We start from the raw sequence: 20,246 nt of genomic DNA, 5'->3' as shown, positions 1-20,246 counted from the left end.
ACATTATCTGTGTAAGACTCTAATTAATACAATTATGAACTCATTATTTTATGACGAATACATTTTTCATCGAGTAAAACTGGCTGTGTCTATAATGCAGAGAAATATTAAATTATTTTTATTTCTGAATATGATGAACAGAAATTGCATTTTGCAAATTTACAGCACTATTGTTCATTTACATATACTGAACATTATTATTATTATTATTATTATTATTATTATTTTTTAATTGTAAAATTAATTGTGGCCACACCACTAGGGGAAGCATCCTCCAGTTCTCACGATTTCGGTATCAAAGCACTGTCAGCGCTTACAGTGGTGTTGCCATGTCTGCTGAAAATAAACCAAAAGTCCTTTATAAACGTGTAAAGTCACAAATTACACTTTCCCAACATACATTTTCCAAAAGTGTTTTTAGCTTTATTTAAATGTACATTCATTATTTAATGAAAAAAATGAATTTTTTGGTCGCTTATTTGGAATTATTTTGATCAGATGATTTGCGTTTGTTGGGATAGCGATTGTTTTATTCAGTAGCTTCTTTTTGCGAGACCTGGCAACCGTATCCAGTCAACATGGGACTGATTCAGTAAACACGTGGACGGGCGTCGCAACACACTGAAAACTTAAAATAACTGTTTTGTTTTGTTTTGTATTGTATTTAAAGGACTCTCTTTGTGGCGGTTATCTCTTAAGATTGATATAAAATTGATCAGTAATCTCTCAAGTTTGTGATTACCTGTGGATGGCATAATAAATGTTCACGACAAGACTATGAGAGCCACTGCTCTCCATGTTTAGCACAGATTAAAATTTATACATATCTAATCGATAGCTGTATCTTGTTACTCAAAATATTGTGTCCGTGGAGTCCGGCCGAGTTTTTTTCATTTAACGTCACGTTAAGAAACAAAACAACGATGAAAAAAAAGACAAAGAAAACCAAAGGCAGCTTTTGCACTAGATGTTTTATCTGCGGGCAAACGTACGGACTAAAGGTTTGTTGATTTAATCACTTCTATTTGAAACAGTTTTGTCTGATGATTTGTTGTCCTCTGCTGCATCCTGAAACATTTTATCACCACTTTAGGTTCGTTTTGTGGCTTTCATTAAAAACCACAATAAATGTGTTAGCCTATTTTTTGTGCGGGATAAATAGAAGGATAAGCCTCTTTTAAAATTTTAGATTTTTATTTCATAGCGAAAAAGACAGATCAGCGAGTCAAACACGTTATACGGGACATTGTAGATAATATTTGATTGGACAACACCAGTGAGTGCAGGATGAGTCATCAATATAATTTTGTATATTGCTAATTCAGGATGAAGACTTTGGTTAAAACAATGATGTGCATATTTATTTTGCATTTACGCCTCTCACTAATAAGATGTGCATATATATTTTTTACAGGTAGTGGATATGCATATGCATTCTTATTTCCACCATGAAGCAATTGAGAAGATCAAGGGCAGGTATAGACAGAACAATTTTGTTTTAGTCTTTCTCAGCTATACGAAGTAATATGAAATAAGCACTGTTGTTGTTGCAGTGAACAGCTGCATAAGTGTTGGGCATGTGATGTATCTGTGATGGGACTTGAGCTTTACGCGGAGCATATTGCCACCCGTGAGCACAAACACCGTCTGATTAAACTCCATTGTAAAAGAAATACAAGAAAACTTCTTGAAGTGGACTACAATATTACCCTGACTGATGATGAATCAAAAGCCATTTATGATCTAAGACAGCAAAGCAAGTAAGTTAATCTTATACATTAAATACTTGTCTCTTTTGTTAATAATATAAATCTGAGTGGAAAAATTGCTGTTTGAACGAGTATGCTCAAAATTTTATTTAGAATAATTAGTTTGTAATCTAGAACCAATTATATATATATATATATATATATATATATATATATATATATATATATATTTGTTTTCTTTTACCTTTTAGAGAAAAAAAAAATTTGGAAAGGTGTTTTATCTGCCTTCATGGTTTCCCTGAACAGGTCAGTAAGTTTGTTCTTTGCTAGAGTAATGGTAGAAGTTGAGTTGGTGGAGTAAATCAAAGCATAAATGGTAAAGAAAATGTTAGGAGAGTACTACCTTCCCTATGAGAATAACAATGTTGGATGGAGTCTAAAATATTCAGCTTTATAATTTTTCAGGGAATTAAAATCATATTATCAGTAAGAAATAATTTTGTGCATGGTGTAATGCAGGACCTTTAACTCATTGGTGTTTGCATTTTATGGCTATGGATATATATTAGATCTAATTTTTATAATTAACTTTGCCTTTGTTGTTACAGGAGAGGGACAAACATATGCACAGTGTAATCCACCGTGGTGCAATTGAGCAAATGAAGGGCAGGTATGGTACTAAAAAGTCTTGTCATGCCCTGCTTTAAAAGAAAGTTCACACAGAAATTAAATGGTCTTCTTTTAAACTTTCTATTCATCCACAAATCCTAAAGATTTTTTTTTCAGCATTGATAATAAGAAATGTTTCTTATTCAGCATATAAGCATGATTTTTGATAATGCAGCCTTGGTGAAGCTCCAAAATTAGCCATGATAGCAGCTTAGACATTCTGCTTTAAGGAACACACCACTATTTTTTTTTAAATAGGCTCATTTTCCAACTCCCCTAGAGTTAATTAGTTGAGTCTTAACGTTTTCGCAATGATATTATGTTTTTTAGGCACTGTGTAATATCACTGCACCTGCTGCACCCATAGTACGACAGCAAAGTTCCTTTATTATTACGCCAGAATGAGAGTATAGTTCCTAGCCATATCGGCCTAGAAAATCACAACTTTTCATTCCGTTGGTTTTAGTACACAATGTACCTAAAGAAGGGTCAAGTTTTAAATAGGAACATTTTCTAAACTCTTTGAGTGAGATGCAAACAGTCTAATCAGATTCATTTTTCTAAGCTAAAAGTGCTACCACCAGACACCGAGATCAGCTGAATGGATTTGAACTCAACTGTTTAACTCCAGGGGAGTTGGAAAATGAGCCCATTTTCAAAAATAGAGCCATGTTCCTTTAATACTTGCTTTTGAGTTCCATGGAATAAAGGCTCAATGATTATTGGGTGAACTTCATCTTTATTAATGCATTGGCAAAAAAAGATATGCTTTTCTTCTTGCAGTGAACAGGAGCATAAGTGTTGGGCCTGCGAAATATCTGTGATGGGAATTTCAGCGTTTAAGCAGCATATTCGCAACAAAACTCACAAAAAGAAGCTACTGGAATTCATTGAGAATAGAAAACTTGGGGAAAATACAGTGGACTACAGTGTTGAGTTTAATGAGCTTAAAGACCTTTGTGCCCAGAGAGATCAACAAAAGTAAGTTTGTCAGCTACTTCATGTGGCTATATGTTTAATTATACATCTTCTGGATGGCTGAATGATTCACATGCATTTGCGTTTGTCAGTTATTTGGTTTATTGCATTAGACGTTTGCTGTTAGACATGTTGTTTCTTTCTTGTCAGATTAATGGAAAGAAAAGAGAAAATTGCGAAGAGGCTAGAAGCACAAAGGCACAGGACATGGTGGTTCAATCAGCCAGAAATCACAGCTGAGAACGTGCATTGTACAATACCCTTCATGGTGAATGAGTTCACAACTGACCAGTTGCCACCATCATGCCAATTCTCTTTTTGTGAAAATCTAGATGACCATCCAGCATCTTTCCAGCATAACCCAAACATGCATACACCGAGAGAAGAGAGCATACTTAATACGGACAGATCAAATTGGCCAGTTGTCTTGAAAAGTCCTTGTCTTGAGAGACCATCAGAAAGTATTCCTCAAGAAATGTCTGCTCATGGAGCTCGTCCCAACCCTTATGAAAAAGGTACAGATGTTTGGGCGAACGACGTGACTCAAGAAACTGATGATGGTACTACTGCTGAGCCTATATGTGCCCCTGGAATGGTCCAAATGAGGATGGAGGAAAACATACCCAACATGATAGCAACAGGTGGAGTTTGTTTAACACGGAAGGCAGCAACTGGGAATGAGGCTGCTGTTCCTAATCCTCCTCATTCCAAAAAGTCTATGTTGAAAGTAAACCGATCAACACCACAAAGAGAGCAGAGCATGACCAGGTGAATAAATTCTGAATTTCAAATTATTTTATTTGCTTAAATTCTTTGAGACTCATTATTTCATAGTCTTCTGATAGTGTACAGTTGTCTCTAACATTTAAACCTTAACATCCTTTTCCCCCTAGAGAAGGCATGATTGGACAAGAGCCATATGTAGCTCCTCTTCCGCCTGTATCTTTACTGGTTGAGATGTTTGAAAGCCAGACATCACAAAAGGACTCTGAGATCACTGAAAAGGTTCAGCCTCAGACTGTGCCTGTTAAGAAAAACAAATCAAATGAGTGTGACACAGAACAAGCAGAAACATCACTGCAGCATCCCAGCAGCGTTGAAGCCATCTCCTGCAATGTCCAGAAAACCAAGCGAAAAAAACAAGTATAAGAGTTTAAGTGAAGTTGTATCTAATAGAAGTATCTGGAATTCACAGAGATGTGTCTAAGAGTTTTATTCATTTTATTTTTACAGGATGTTTCACATAATCTGAATCCTAAGACAAACAACAAAGTATCTAAAAAAAGTGCGTATTCAATTTTATTACAGCTTTCATTAACATTTCTTATTTAAATGAAAGAAAAGGCTAAACCTCAATCAGCTGTAACTGATCATTCGACAGTGTCTCGTCCAGTAACAGTACATGTCATGATGTTCATCTGCTGTATATGATTCTCAGGGAAAGTGAATAAGTTGATATCGCTGTCTTTGGAAGAAGAGGAGTTGATCAGCTCTTTGGAGAATGTAGGTGAGCAGCTGTTCCAGGCGTATTCCACCCTGCAGAACGCATACACAGAAGTTCAGCATCTACTGTCTGTTAAACAAGAGGTACGTGGCTGTTCCATTGATCTGCATTGCAACCTCCTTTCATACTTCAATATTTTAGTAGCCTACAATTTCTTTTTGAGCCTACACCATATTATGGTTTTCCACAATGTCTTTAATGTCCTTGATGATGTTTCTAACTAGCAGATTTGCTCTTTGTCTTACCAAGACATTTTTTCCCACACGTTTCTTTTCTGTAGCTATTTTGTTCTACAGTTAACCTCTTAAAATGTATAATATATATATATATATTAGGGCCGGGACTCGATTAAAAAAATTAATCTAATTAATTAGAGGCTTTGTAATTAATTAATCGAAATTAATTGCATTTTAATCGCAAATATAAATATTTGACCTGAGAACAGTGAGAAGTAATTTATTTTCACATGGATTTATAGTATACCATTGAATAATGACTGAATACATAAGCTTAAGCAACAAAATATTGTTTATTTTTGTTCAACCAAGTCTAGCAGACCAGTGCAATTTTTGCCATGAAGTGTAGCAATAGCATATTTTGAAACAATTTAGAAATAGTACATTTCAGAAATTCAGGAAGCTTATAGGTCTTGAAACCTTTTGTAAAGTGTTTTTTTTTTAAAGTAAAACACAATACTGTCAATTACATTCAGAACATTGGAAACACTGACTATTAGAAAACATCTCTCTGTTGCTTCAGAGGCCATAACATACTAAGTACAACTCTCAACAACCTTGGCCAAAACAATACATAGTTCAACATAAAATGTAAAGTCCACGCTAGCTGCTATATGTTTTGCGTTTAGGTGATACTTGAGGCTGGATGTGCTGCTGCGGTGATATGCGAACGCTAGTTGGTGCTCCAGTATAATCGGTCCCGCCGAAACTAATCCAGTGAGAAACGTTCCGCGGTGCAAAATTAAGTTATTAAAAATACGGGAATTTTTTTTTCTGTAATTAATTAATCTTAGTTAACGCGTTATTTTTTGTGTAATTAATCTCAATTAACGTGTTAAAGTCCCGGCCCTAATATATATATATATATATATATATATACTAATGCAATTGAATATTAATTATACTGTAAATTGCACAAAGATTACAATCATATAATTATTTTTAAACAATATTCATTTCTCTGTTGTCAGGTTACCTCCGAGATGGCCTCACTCAGGGCAAAGCGCATAAAGATTCTGCAGGATATGAAGAGTAAGAGCTCTTTGACACACCCACTGCCGTGGTCTAATGGTTAGAAGGTCGGACCTGTAACCTTAAGGTTGCGGGTTCAAGCTTTGGGTCCGGTAGGGATTGTGTAGGTGGGGGGAGTGAATATCCAGCACTCTCTCCACCCTCAAAACCACGACTGGGCCTCACCTCAGTCATGGTATTGAGGGTGGAGAGAGCACTGGATATTCACCCTTGAGCAAGGCACTGAACCCACAAATGCAGCCCCGGGTGTGTGTGTGTACTAGTTTGTTCACTACTCACTCCTGTGTTAAATGCAGAGCACAAATTCCAAATATGGGACACCATACTTGGCCACACGTCACATCCTTTCCTTTTTAAGTATTCCCAAAAACAATGCATCCCTAATTAGGAAAATGTTTTTTTTTTAAGAGATTAATATCTGATATTGTACATGTAATAATGCTTGAAATGTTTTGATAGATCCCGGTGACCAGCAGGAGGTGTTAAATGCCTCCTGAGATCCGTGCGAACCTTCCTCTTCAGCATCCACTGAGCCTCACAGAGCAGCTGCACCACAGGACCCACTCCCAGAAGTATCTGATGCTACACCAACCTCTCAGTGCACAAAACATGTATCTCATCTGAGAGCATAGACTGCATTGCTTAGCTCATAACTGCAACATAACAGAGTTTTGCCGTAGTTTTATAGTAGGTTTATGGCAGTTCACATTGGATTATGCAGTAATTGGATCAGATGGATTTAGAATAATTCACAAAAAGAAATCTGCTCTGATTCTGGCATGATAATGGCATTTCTGTCTAAATTGTTTGAGTTATTATGTCAAGCTACAAAGGCATGAAAGGGGATGTTAAGAGAGTCCAGCAAAGCTTTCATCTATCTGAAGAAACATGTCAGTTAAAAGACTTTCAAAAAAGCATCAGTTGGATATGTTGCTTAAAAGACCTCATACTCATATATTCATTCATACTTGCTCTCAGAGGTTTATAGCTGTTTTATTCACAGGAATCTGAATAATATTTTAAAATGTTCAAAATAATTGGTTTAACTTGTTTTTATTATTTGTGTTCTTGCTACTCGAGCACAAGAAGCTTTGTTTATGCTCAAGGTTAATCATATGTTTGTCCATTACTTGCAGTCATGACACATTTATTGTACTATTTTGTGCTGTTTGTTTATGCTCTGCAAATCATGGCAGTGGTGACAACTGGAATAGAACCGTTCGAAGTTGAACACTTTATTTAGTTGAATTATTTACAGTTGCACAGCAGCACACACATTTTTCAAGGATGGGTTCAAATGGTTGTCATTTTTGGCATGACATTTTAATATGACAACATTCTGTCACCTTAAAGGGATAGTCAACCACATATGCGTTTTACAAGACCTAAATGAGCTGTCATGATCTATTCCGTAGTTCATAATCAATGACCAAATATGTACAAACAATAATCCAAATATGATCAAAATTTATGACGCTTGTAATCTTTCTTCTGTTAATATTCAATAAACAATTAAAAAAAAATACCACTCACCTCAAAAACGTTGAGCTTGATAATGCCATCTCCATTTTTATTAAAGGCTCTGAATGCCCTTGTAGAATAATTTTTAATAATAAAGTATCCGATTGCTAAAAACTCGCATCTCACAATCTTAGTTTTAATGGCTTAATGAACTTTGTTATTTTAGAAGAAGAATATGTCTAAACAGAAATGACCATGAAACTTACTGAACATTTCCTCAATTTGCACAAGCAACTAATGTAGCTGTTGAAATCCAGCTCCATGTGTTCGTTGGCATATCGCATGCAAATAATGTCATACAGCTGGGTGTTGAGTTTTTCTATATTACTGTAAAATGTATACAAGTTAGATTTGGTACATTATTATGGTCAAAATGACATTGTACTTCAACAAAAAATACTTTACATCTACCTTTATCAGTCCATTCAAATGTTTCAAATACATAGATTCCCAATATATGTATTGGGGGGGTCCGAAAACCAGTCTGTATCTGGTGTGAGAACATTTGCCTCACGCAGTGCAACACAACACCTTCATAAAGAGTTGATCAGGTTTTTGATTGTGGCCTGTGGAATGTTGATCCACTCCTCTTCAATGGCTGTTAAAAGTTGCTGGATATTGGCAGGAACTTGAACACGCTGTCGTATACACCAATCCAGAGCAACCCAAATATGCTCAATGGGTGACGTCCAGTGATGCTGGCCATGCAAGAAGTGGGATGTTTTCAAGCTTCCAGGAATTGTGTACAGATCCTTGCAATATGGGGCCGTGCATTTTCATGCTGTGTCTATGTGAGCTGTGTTTCATATATAGCTATACAATGACAAAGTAGACTGGACATTTTTTTGCTTACAAAATGTCATTGGAAAAAAAAACAGTTGTCAATAGCATAGAGATAAATGAACTTACTATGAAGCACTACCGTATTTTCCGGACTAAAAGTCGCACTTTTTTCATAGTTTGGCTGGTCCTGCGACTTACAGTCAGGTGCGACTTACTTATCAAAATTAATTTGACATGAACCGAGAGAAATTAACCAAGAGAAAACATTACTGTCTCCAGCCGCGAGAGGGCGCACTATGCTGCTCAGTGCTCCTGTAGTCTACACTGAAGACATAGACATAAAGCGCCCTCTCGCGGCTGTACATTGGTAATGTTTTCTCTTGGTGCTTGGTTCTAAATAAATGCGACTTATATGTGTTTTTTTCCTCGTCATGACGTATTATTGGACTGATGCGACTTATAGTCCGAAAAATACGGTAATCACATTTTCAAACCCAGCAGCTTTCTGTTTTTTAATGTGTTGAATTCCTTGAGTGAAGAAAAACGATCAGAGGGACTGGCTTCCACTTATGACTATTAAATGAAGTGCAATAGACTGTTTGAGACTTTCTGGAAGCCTTATGGTCTCGTAGAAGCAGCGAACCAGAACTCCCCTTGCTCTGTAGGCCGGAGTCTCTCTGTAAATCCATACAAACATAACACACAACTCTACAGAAGACAAGTGGTTCGTGCAAATGCAAATACATAAATGTGACAATCTTCTTTTGTACACTCTTATCATTTCTATGTAAGGTAAGCTCAAATGGGAGAAACATGTCATATAATACATTTTATATAATATACAAATGCATCATACATAATAATCTCTCTATACATTGTTAACTACTGATTTCATATACAAAGGATGAACGAATAAATGTGTGTTAATTTCTCCTTTTCGGACATCGAGGGGTTAAATCATGAGCCGTGAAGGCGTGCGAATGACGTCATCCAGTAGATGGCGCTGTGTTCCTTTGGTCCGGATTTACACTCGCTTAAAAAACAACAACAGAGCAGTTCATACAGGAATAAGCAACAGCGCACCTCAAAACTCCGAGCTGTCGCCATTTACCTGTAACTTTTTCAGGGATATCGGTTTTTATTCAACTTGAGTCCATCTGTGTCGTTATATGTAAGTGTTACGGGAGAATCCAATCGTTCTTTAGTGAAGAACGCGAATATCCGGGAGTGTAACATTAGCATCCGCGGCTATCTGACCCAACGCATCAAATCTGACAACCAGTAATATTTGTCTTTCTTTTTAAGCTGACTTTAATAGCCGGCAAGTTTTGATATTTTGCTTATTTTATTTAACATTTACCCTATTGTCCAAGGAAGCCTATTTCTCGGATATAATCGCTGAGGCCGCGGAGCTGCGCTGATAGCTTCTCACTCACGAGTCGGCAAAGGGGAAATTGAACAGTCATTTCAGGTCCTGGACTTTCTATGGACCACTAACTCTCCCCTCGACAGCTATACCCCATACACGGACTCGTATTGTTTGAGGAATTTATATTTTTCTTATCGTCGGAGGATTTTCCTCCTCCGTGTCTCCAGCAGCTGCCGCCGACTAACGCTATCTGCTTCCGGCGAGCTGGCGACGCCGCTCATCACAGGACACACACAAGTATGTATGTGTATATATATATATATATATATATATATATATATATATATATATATATTTTATATATATATTAGTAAGGTGGGATAGTCTGCTGTAGTCTGTTTGAATGTTTGAGCATAAACCGAGGCCTTGGTTGAATTGAGGACATGACTGTGAGGAGAGAGAAACCGATGTAAACACAAGCAGCGTGTCTGCTCATGCCTCAGCGATTGTTACGGTCTTCGGGTCTTGTACAGTTTTAGAGGTCTAATGATCTTAGTTTTACGTAAAACTGACACCGTGACACCAAGTTGACAGTTTAAGAGCTGATTCAGTTCAGTATCTGCTGTTTAGATTTATCTTTAATTTGTAGGTCATTATTTTAGTGTTTCAGAGTGAATGTGTTTTGCTGGTTTCCTTTCGTTTAAGATTTAAGCTAATTCAAAATCTATAGTTTACATGTCATGCCATATAACAGTTAATCTGAAGAGTGTAATTTAAGTTACATGGCTCACTTGTATTTTGTTTAGTCCTCTTCATAAATTTTCAGGGCTCCTACAATCTTACAAGACAATCAGGAAAATCAACAAAACAATAAAAAGTAACAGAAATGTACAAATTAAATAAATATTTTAATAGCTGTCTTTGTAATTACAATCTCTTCAAAATATATGTTTTCAAATCCAAAGGTCATGGAAAATAATTGGTCAAAAGATGTAGAAATTAATTGAATTTGGCTGAAGGAGGGGGAAAAAAACTCTTGACTGAATTGATATTTGAAGCTGTGACAATGTAACTCATGTGTTAAAGGCTATATTTAATAGTTTATACTCTTTTGCAGCTCTCTGCCTCCTGCCCTTGAGGTGTGAGTCAGCCAGTTTTATTTTCCTGTGGCCGTTCAGGACAGCACTGTCAGTTTTCAGTCAGTGATGTCAGAAGAAGGAAAGCAGAGCACCGCACCTGCCCCTGCATCCACTATGGACACGAAGTCTGAGTCCACAGCCTCGCCACCAACCGGCCAGGGGGTTTCATCTGTGTCTCCTCCGGTGTCCACCGTAACACAGCCGGCGCCGCCTGCAACTGAGGATGAGGAGGAGGAGAGCGAAGATGAATCTGAGATTCTGGAGGAAAGTCCCTGTGGACGTTGGCAGAAACGGAGAGAAGAGGTACATTCCAAGTTTTATCAGCAGCTTCGTGAAAAGAATGGACCAAAATTTAAGCCATTATTCACTGATAATGTTCTCCTCTGCTAGATGAAGACTCATTTTCATTTTTGACAGGTTAACCAGCGCAACGTCCCAGGTATCGACAATGCTTATCTTGCCATGGACACGGAGGAAGGTGTGGAGGTGGTGTGGAATGAGGTCATGTTTTCTGAACGAAAGAACTTCAAACTCCAAGAGGTGAAACTACTAACTGTGTGCCTGCTTTGTTTCTATGAGAGAGATTTGCAGTGATGTGGGTAGTTGTGACGTATACTGACTTCTATCTGAAATAATGGCTGAAACTTAAATGGTATTCAACAAGGAAGAAATGTGGAGTATGACTTGATTTTGTGCATCAGAATGCAAGTATGCTTAAACATATCTTCATATCTGTTTTAACATGATCTAATAGCTTGCATAGCCTAAATAATGTCACTGTGTTGGAAAGTTGTTTCAGATGAAGTTTACATAAACTGTAATGTTTTAGCATGTTCCTGTGGCTCAAGTGGTAGAGTGTTGCATTAGAAGCGCAAGGTTGTTGGTTCGATTCCCAGGGAACGCATGTTAGGTAAAAAATGTTAGCCTGAATGCAATGTAAGTCACTTTGGATAAAAGCGTCGGCTAAATGCATACATTTTTATTTTAGTATATTAAACTCTTTACTCTGTTTTTGATAAAATTGTCTGATTTGCTGAGATTTTATTAAAAAAAAAAACTTTTATAAGGAACATGCAGGGTCAGTTTCTGATTTCATGTTGACTTTAAGAGATCTTAGTTGTTTGTTACTGGTATGAATGAATTGAGAGTTTGCTGTTAGATACAGAAAACACTTAATTTCAAATATCCTGCTTAAACCTTTATTTATTTAAACGTGATGGAAACAATCGGTGAGTGTTCTGATGTGAAAGCTCACTGCTGATTATTATCTCCATAGCCACAGATTCGACTGGACTGCTTCCTCTGTTCTTCCTTAATAGCATGTTAAGCTGTGAATTAACAACAATGAGTATTTTACTACGAGAGTTAGGACAGATTGATTGCTTCACAGAATGAGTGTGCTTGCCTTCATTTCTTATGTGTAAGCTCCTCACATAAAGTAGTCTGTCCTGTTTGCTGCCAAGCCTTTAAAGAAACCGCATTATCACTCTGAGCTTTCAGCTACTTATGAAAAGAATTGTTAGAAAAGCATTCTTTGGTGATGGGTTTTATCTCTTAAGTGTTGAAATATTAAAAAGGTAATTCTGCTCTTTTTAATATTGCATACTTCACTCTGTCATTGCCTGTAAGCGTTTTTAATCAAACCCGATTCATTAATGCCTGGCATAGATTCGTGAAGAGCCATCTGTTTGGCCCGTCCACATACTGCGCTCCGCTCTGCTTGGCAGACACTCATCCTGGAATTCAAGAAGTCATTTTAGAAGTTGCGTTTTGACAGGCTTTGCTGTCTACACTGCTGATTGCCTTTCCCATAAGCACATGTGACTAGTTTTTCCCTTGATCGTTTAAATTATTTTGTTGCTTGCATAATAAAATAATAATGTTAAAGTTCTATATTTTATTATAATATCCTGTTCCTCTAAAAATCGAAATGTTGTGTTACGTATTTCTGAACAAACATCTGCCTCGAGGTTAAAATAATCTACTTTTCTTTTTATATTTCTCAGGAAAAAGTGAAAGCGGTGTTTGATAACCTCATCCAGCTGGAACATTTAAATATTGTAAAGTTTCACAAGTACTGGGCAGATGTGAAGGAGAACAGAGCCAGGGTATGAAACGCGACAACAAAAATATTAAACATGTCCCATTTTTGGAGTTTGATTTTTAATATAATTTTTTTGGGTCACCGCCTTCAGGTTATTTTCATCACAGAGTACATGTCTTCTGGAAGCCTGAAGCAGTTTCTAAAGAAGACAAAGAAGAATCACAAGACCATGAATGAAAAGGTAAGATTGCTGCTCTTTTGTCTGTTCAGACAAGTAGACAAAACAGCTGTTTAAACATTATGCATTGCAGACTAATACATATCTTTTGTCTTAATTGACTTGCTTAAATGTTAGTATTGGTTGACTTTGCTTATCAGTACTGCCCAGATCAGAGTGATATTTTTAGAGAGCGAATACTAGTTGCTAGTCTTTTTTTAGGAGCAATATTACTAATGTCAAATATAGGACATCATTAAAACATGAAAAAATTGCATTATTTACTTTATTTTAACATGCAGTAGGTCATATCAGTTAGCTTCATTTGTTTTATACTTTTAAGTGTTTTACATTTTTGTTGCATCCATTGCCTGTTTATCCTTTGCTTTTCTAATTGGTGCATCTTTGGATATTAGTAGTACTATTACTCATGTTTTAGTATTAGTTGGCATCAATAAAATAACCTGCTGTTGTATAATATCAGATGCAGACCTGTCTTCTCAGATGCCATTAACTGTTTCTGGGACTCTTCTAGGCATGGAAACGCTGGTGCACTCAGATATTATCTGCCTTAAGGTGTGTGTATTTCTCTCTCTCTCTTTTTTTTTGTGTTCAAATACTCCAAGATTTAACTGGATTATTTAACAGTTATAGCTGCCCATTTCTTTTAGTTTTGATTTTCCACTATAACTCTTGTGGAGAGCTCCTGTTACACTCACATTTCTCACCATTCTTCCTTCAGCTATCTGCATTCATGTGAACCTGCCATTATCCACGGGAACCTGACCTGTGACACCATTTTCATACAGCACAATGGACTCATTAAAATCGGCTCAGGTGGGCTAAATTACATTGAGTGTGACTTTTTAAATGTTACACATTTTATTATTTTTGCTGATGTTTCTATGTTTTGTTTTTCTGTAGTGGCCCCAGATACCATTAATAACCATGTAAAAACATATCGGGAGGAACAGAAGAGTTTGCACTTCTTTGCTCCAGAGTATGGAGGTAAAACTAGGTGTTAAAACTCATTCTACTGTTTTGTTTCAGTGTGCTTGTTACATAAAAAATGACCCTGTACAATTTGTCCTTTTCTAACATCCACTTCAGCTGTTGCCAGTGTCACTACAGCTGTGGACATCTATTCCTTTGGAATGTGCGCCTTAGAGGTGAGTGTTGTTGAGGATCATTCATCAGGATATCAGACTGACCAGAACAAGTGATTCAAGTTTTCTCCCACTGTTTTAGATGGCTGTGCTTGAAATCCAAAGTAACGGAGAGTCCTCATATGTGTCACAAGAAGCCATTAATAGTGCCATCCAGTCTCTGGAGGACCCACTGCAGAGAGTGAGTATTGATTTTCAGGACTTAAATGATTTGCATTCAAAGATCAAAGCCCTACTGTTTAAATGGGTCCAGTAAGATTTTAGAATTTTTGAAATGGGTCTCTTATGCTCAGCAAGGCTGCATTTATTTAATCAAAGATACAGTAAAAATAGTAATATTGTGAAATAACTACTTCTCTATTAAAAAAAAAATTCAGCAGCCATTGCTCCTGTCTTCAGTGTCAAATGATCCTTTAGAAGTTATTCAAAAAAGTCATTCAATATGCTGGTTTGCAACTCAAGAAACATTTATTATCGCTATTAAAAAATATTGTGCAGCCTATGCATAGAGTAGCACTAAAACACGACACCTGACCACCTGAAATGGTTGGAACCCCCCACCCCCTAAAAAAAAAATTCATAAAAAAAATAGTTATTGGGTATTTATTTTTTTCCCCTCCCTTTCAGACATTATGGTTTAATATGATAACTGTTATTTGTTCACCACACCCCCGACTGGTTACGGTCTATAAAAGCCAATCAACTTTTCAGCATAATAATGTTATCGTGATGTGAAGTGTCATGTTTCTCTCTATATGTGTGTGTGTGTGTGTGTGTTTTAGGAGTTTATTCAGAAGTGTCTAGAGGTGGACCCCAGTAAGAGGCCCACAGCCAGAGAGCTGCTTTTCCATCAAGCTCTGTTTGAAGTGCCTCTTTTGAAACTATTGGCTGCACACTGTATCGTCAGTCACCAGCGTGAGTCATGAGCTAATCTCATTATCATTCAGACATTTTCAGTTCATGTCAGCTTAATGGATGGAATACAATGAAACTAAACCCACTGAAACCATTTTCCCTTTGGCTTCTAGACATGATCCCTGAAAACGCATTAGAGGAAATTACCAAGAATATGGACCCCAACCAGGTCATATTGGAAAGGAAAGAGGTCCAACTAAAGTGAGTCTCCTTATGTGATTCATTTGTGCCTTGTTCTTGGTTTTAGGATTCAAATAAGCTTTCATTCCACTTAAATGGATTCTTTAATCATGTCTCTTTTCCCATCAGACTTTCACAGTTTCCTGCTTTGGAGCTTGACAAGTTTCTTGAAGATGTGAGGTGAGCTAAAAAAAATATAATCAACTAATAATCTATATTATTAATCATCTAATCAAAAAAAGAATTTGGGTTAGATTCAAATGTTAAGAAAGCAGTCACAATGTTCAAACTAGCATAAATGTTATGTTTTTGTTTAACGTTTTGTAGGAATGGGATCTATCCAATGACTGCCTTCGGCATGCCCTGCCCACAGCAGCCTCAGCAAGAGGCTGTCAAGTCCCCCATCGTGCCACCCTCTGTCAAAACACCTACGCCTGAGCCTGCAGAGCTGGAGACCAGGAAGGTGAGAAATGGGCTGATTTAAGACACCGCTGTAGATCAGACTGTCTCTGTGTGGCGTATTGCGGCTTCCCTCTCAGATAAATGGTGATGAGTGGTTACATTCAAAGTCAACAGGATTTGCAGTCATTTAGCAACATATGTTTGTGTTAAAAACAATCGTTCTCCTTTAAGGTTGTACAAATGCAGTGCAACATTGAGCCTGTGGAGGAAGGAGCAAAACATCATGTAAGGATATTTACTGTTTATTGTTGTAATGACGTTGAAGTTCGATGATAATTCTGTGTTTATAACTCCTCTCTGCTCTTTTAATAGCTGACCTTACTGCTAAAACTGGAAGATAAACTGAACCGACACTTGAGTTGTGATTTGGCACCAAGTGAGTACTTCATCAGGCCCCAAACACACTCTACACAAGCATGTAAACGCTTCTAGCTACACAGCTTGATTTCACATGCCGGTGTGTTCTGTGATGTGTCAGAATCAAGCACAAGGATGCCTTGCATTCTCAGCTCCAAGAGACGCAGCTATAATGGGCTTCAGCACAGACAGTTTTCTCTTTCAAGTCAAGTTGCTCAGAATCAAGAAGCTTGCAGAGTTTGTTCAACTTTTGACATGTTTATAGCTGAATGCACATCCGGTTTAATCCAACACTGATATTTGTACCACCACATGAATGCAAGAATCTGTTAAGAAAAAAAAAAACAATTTACAATGACCATTTGCATTCAACCAAATTTGTGTACCTGCGTAATATGTTTCTGTTCTAATGATTTTGTTTCAGTTCTTATTTGTGAATTATAAAACAATTGTGTTACTTAAACACGCAGATGCAGAAATATAGAAAAGTGAACTCTTTTTACATATGGCACTTTTCCACCAGCAGCATGTTGACTTATTGCAGCAACGGAGCATTGCCGAAACGTAAGAATGGTGTTCTCTGTGTGTTTTAGATGAGAATGTACACGAGTTGGCCGTGGAACTGGTCCAGCTTGGCTTCATTAGTGAGGTAAGATGTTCCACTCAAGATTTAATATAAACTATCATTCTTTTTTGAAAGAAAATACTTTCCTTTCTTTCTCTTCATAAAAAAGTATCACATTTCATATCACCACAATAATATTAAGGTGCACAACTATTTTCAACAGTAATAAGAAGAAATGTTTTTTGAGCACCAAATCAGCATATGAGAATATTTTTACATGATGCTTCAGAAATCAGTTTAAAATTTTATTCAAATAAAAAGCTACATTGAGATGTTTTCATACTGTACTGTACTTTTGATCAATAATTGCATACTTAGTGAGCATAAAAAACATTTTCCCAAAACAATAAAAACGTTACAGAACCCACCTGAGTTTAATGTCATCACTGACTGAAATTCTCTTAGATTATGAATTTGAATAGGCTTGAGCTGAACTTATCTGTCACAGGGCAGATTTAAAGATAAATGAGTATGAAAATCGATATATCAATCAAACAACCCCCCCCCCCAGTTTCATTGTTGGCATGGTTACTGTGTTTAGTTAGGATTGTTGAGATCACGTAATGTTCTGTACATTTATTTATTTTTATTTTGTAATTTTTTTTAACATTTGTCACCAGGTTCAAATGCACAAAGCATTAGTGCCAGCATTCATAATAAAATGTTTCCAATCAATAATCCAGTTGCTTGAGGAAATGCTTGGAACCGCTTTGGCTGATTCTTGGAAGAGTAAGAAAGGAGCAAGGACAAACAGTGTGAGCTAATCGAAAGAACAGAGTAGAGTCCATGGATCAAATCATGGACCCAAAAACCGACATTAAATTTTCTCTATTAATGCACAAACCAGGGCCAGACCTCTCACCGAGAATACCACAATAGAGCTTGGCACTATACGGCAGCTTTTCCATCTGCACTGCCATGTCTTTTTGTTAGGTAGTACCATTAAAACGATTTGATGCTGTTCACAGCCAGTTTTCTTCATTTAAAGTCCCCCCGCCCCAGTCGTAATGAGAAGTCCGTGCTCTTTCTTGACTATAATCAAGGAATTCTCAGTTCATCCCATTGGTAATGTCATCTATTTTGGCACTTTTGTAAGAAATGCTGCTGTACCATCTGTGTAACTCCAGCATTTTCCCCTTTTCTTCTCTTTCTACCTGCACTGCACAATAGTTAATTGAGCTTTTTACATTCACTTTCTTTGCTCTTGTTCCTTTTGATTGCACTATTTGTTTGATTTTTATATCAATTCCAATTCTATTTGATCTGCCTGAGTTTTCAGTTGAGCTTTGCTGCAGCCCTTTTTAAGTTTCCTGTTAAGGATAAAGTTTTATTTAATTTTTTCTTCAGTTCCTGGTGCCACTTTGTTTGAAACAATTTTTCTCTTTTCTGGCTCTGTCAAGGGGGATCAGCCACGTCTCACTACTGTGCTGGAAGAGGCGTTCTCTAGATTCTACAGCCGGAACGGCTCGCTGAATCCTGTGACCGTTTCCTCGTAGCAGAGGGGCCAGGCTGCCTGCTCCTCTCCACCATCCTTCAGCTTCACGCACGGGACGGGACTCTAGCGCTTCATCACTTGGAGGATTGTGTGCTTGCTTTGTTAGGAGGGATCAGAACGCCTCGAACTGAACCTCCGAAAGAAAAGCACCCCTGCGCTCTGTTCTTCACACTGCTTTTTTTTTAAGGTGGTGGAAAGTGTTGGCTGATGGTTCCTGTGTACATTTATTCTGTCAGTGTAGCAGTCTGCTTCTCTGTTTTAAAAGAAGAAAAAAATGACTCGTTATTATTTAAATCAGTATTACGAGCTGTATTTTGAGGTGTTTGCTTACAGTATGTGTGGGATCAGTTACTTCTGGTTTGCACTTTAGCAAATTCTTGTCTTTTTAGGGACATCACATGCATATTTCATGATCTTTTATTCACCCTTTCAATCATTCATTTATTCTTTTTTTATTATTGTAAGAGGAATGCATTAATGTGTTCTTTAGAAATAACCAAATAACATTGTCTTTGTATTTTTTAAGGCGCACATTAACTGTGTTTAACTTTGGTCTGCAATGCAAGATCTACGACAACTGTGAAAGCAAAGGGGTTCTCCAAGCATTGAAAAAAAGCAAACAGATTATTTATCTATATGCATATGGTCTGTTTTGAAGCGCGTTTCACTTTCATCATCATGGCTGTTTTTTTTTTATTGTATTTTTTAATACCTGTGAATGTATTCTGTAAGTTTTCATTTTAATGGCTTCTAAGAGAAGGGCACTTGATTTGACTGTTTTCCCTGTATATGATACAGATATGAGTTTCAGTGTAAAGAAATGTTCGCCAGTGCACCTGATGTATTAAAATGTGCCTTCAGCAGACACAATCCATGTTCAGAAGACCCGTAGACTGACAAACACATTGTATGATTCCTTTTTTTTTATTGTGCAGATCCTGTAGTGGTGTTTTCCTTCTCAGCTGGTCTGCATGATAATATACTGTTACAATTTTTTGGTATATTTACAGTATGTTAAAACTCCTAGGGTTTCTGGTGGTGCGTTTGTTGGGCAGCATAATTTGGGGCGAGTTTGCACTGATTTGTTTTATGTTGATGGCAATAAATTTCATATTCACCTTGATGGTACATCAACATCATGTTGGCTAGTTTGAAATTATGCATGAAATGTGGTTTTAACAACTGAAATGTGCAATTTGACGGGAATGTAAATGATTTCAGATCAACTGAAATGCACTCAACATTGTGGTTTTTTTTTCAGTGCAGAGCAGTAGTAACAAATTGAAACAATGTTAAATGGATGATTAATTCTGTGATCATTTTGAAAGAAGCAACAGACTTGTATCAAGCGCTCTCTCAGTTTGGTCTGTTTAACAGGCTGAAAATATGGCTCAGAATCATTTTGAGGTGTCTATTTTATCTCATGCAAAACATTCAGAAACCCATAACTGCTTTTACTCTGTTGACCCTCTAGCTTTTAAAATTCACACCATTTATTGATATAAAGAAGAGATACGGAGTTTTTTCATTCTTTGTTTCATTTCATCTCCTAAGGACAATATTAAAAGAAACCGTTCACCTAAAAAGCGAAATCCTGTCGTTATTTATTATTGCATGTGTCATTCTAAATCTAAACCCATATGACTTATTTTTCTCTGTGGAATACATATACTGTATATCATTTATTTGTTGTCATTTTTTTAAAGGAAGTTTTAAACTCTTTTTGTCCCGATAATACAGTTAGTGGGGTCCAAAAATGACACTGAACCCCACTGACTTTCACTTAATAGGTTTTGTAAAAAAAAAATAAAAAAAATGGGTGAGTAAATGACCTTTAATTTTTGG

At 36.8% G+C, this 20,246-nt stretch overlaps 2 protein-coding genes across 6 annotated transcripts; both read left to right on the top strand.

Moving 5' to 3' along the window:
• The first annotated feature begins 566 nt into the window (after positions 1-566).
• LOC113063165 (uncharacterized) lies at positions 567-7,653 on the top strand. Its single transcript, XM_026233383.1, has 12 exons — positions 567-1,001; positions 1,415-1,476; positions 1,554-1,760; positions 1,961-2,015; positions 2,318-2,379; positions 3,162-3,359; positions 3,507-4,124; positions 4,250-4,499; positions 4,590-4,641; positions 4,795-4,943; positions 6,068-6,128; positions 6,588-7,653. Exons 1-12 carry the CDS (start codon positions 924-926, stop codon positions 6,623-6,625), a joined length of 1,830 nt encoding a protein of 609 aa, XP_026089168.1. The 5' UTR covers positions 567-923; the 3' UTR covers positions 6,626-7,653.
• Positions 7,654-9,430: 1,777 nt separating this feature from the next.
• LOC113063166 (nuclear receptor-binding protein-like) lies at positions 9,431-19,987 on the top strand. Of its 5 annotated transcripts, none has more exons than XM_026233385.1 (18): positions 9,436-9,713; positions 9,806-10,098; positions 10,919-11,243; positions 11,358-11,480; positions 12,947-13,048; positions 13,136-13,225; positions 13,737-13,777; positions 13,944-14,209; positions 14,312-14,370; positions 14,450-14,548; positions 15,150-15,282; positions 15,396-15,483; positions 15,592-15,642; positions 15,790-15,925; positions 16,096-16,149; positions 16,237-16,300; positions 16,875-16,930; positions 18,307-19,987. In XM_026233385.1, the coding sequence occupies exons 3-18, from the start codon at positions 11,007-11,009 to the stop codon at positions 18,400-18,402; spliced, it is 1,695 nt and encodes a 564-aa protein (XP_026089170.1). In that variant the 5' UTR covers positions 9,436-9,713; positions 9,806-10,098; positions 10,919-11,006; the 3' UTR covers positions 18,403-19,987. The 5 variants fall into 5 exon arrangements, 4 of the variants coding, with proteins under 4 accessions (XP_026089170.1, XP_026089172.1, XP_026089169.1 ...); XM_026233388.1 differs by having other exon boundaries at positions 9,438-10,098; positions 13,944-14,038; positions 14,126-14,209; XM_026233387.1 differs by lacking the exon at positions 9,806-10,098 and having other exon boundaries at positions 9,436-9,603.
• The last annotated feature ends 259 nt before the right edge of the window (positions 19,988-20,246 follow it).

The sequence above is a fragment of the Carassius auratus genome, chromosome 45 (assembly GCF_003368295.1).
Source record: "Carassius auratus strain Wakin chromosome 45, ASM336829v1, whole genome shotgun sequence".
Lineage (NCBI taxonomy): Eukaryota > Metazoa > Chordata > Actinopteri > Cypriniformes > Cyprinidae > Carassius > Carassius auratus.
This window is presented reverse-complemented; position numbering and strand designations above follow the sequence as displayed.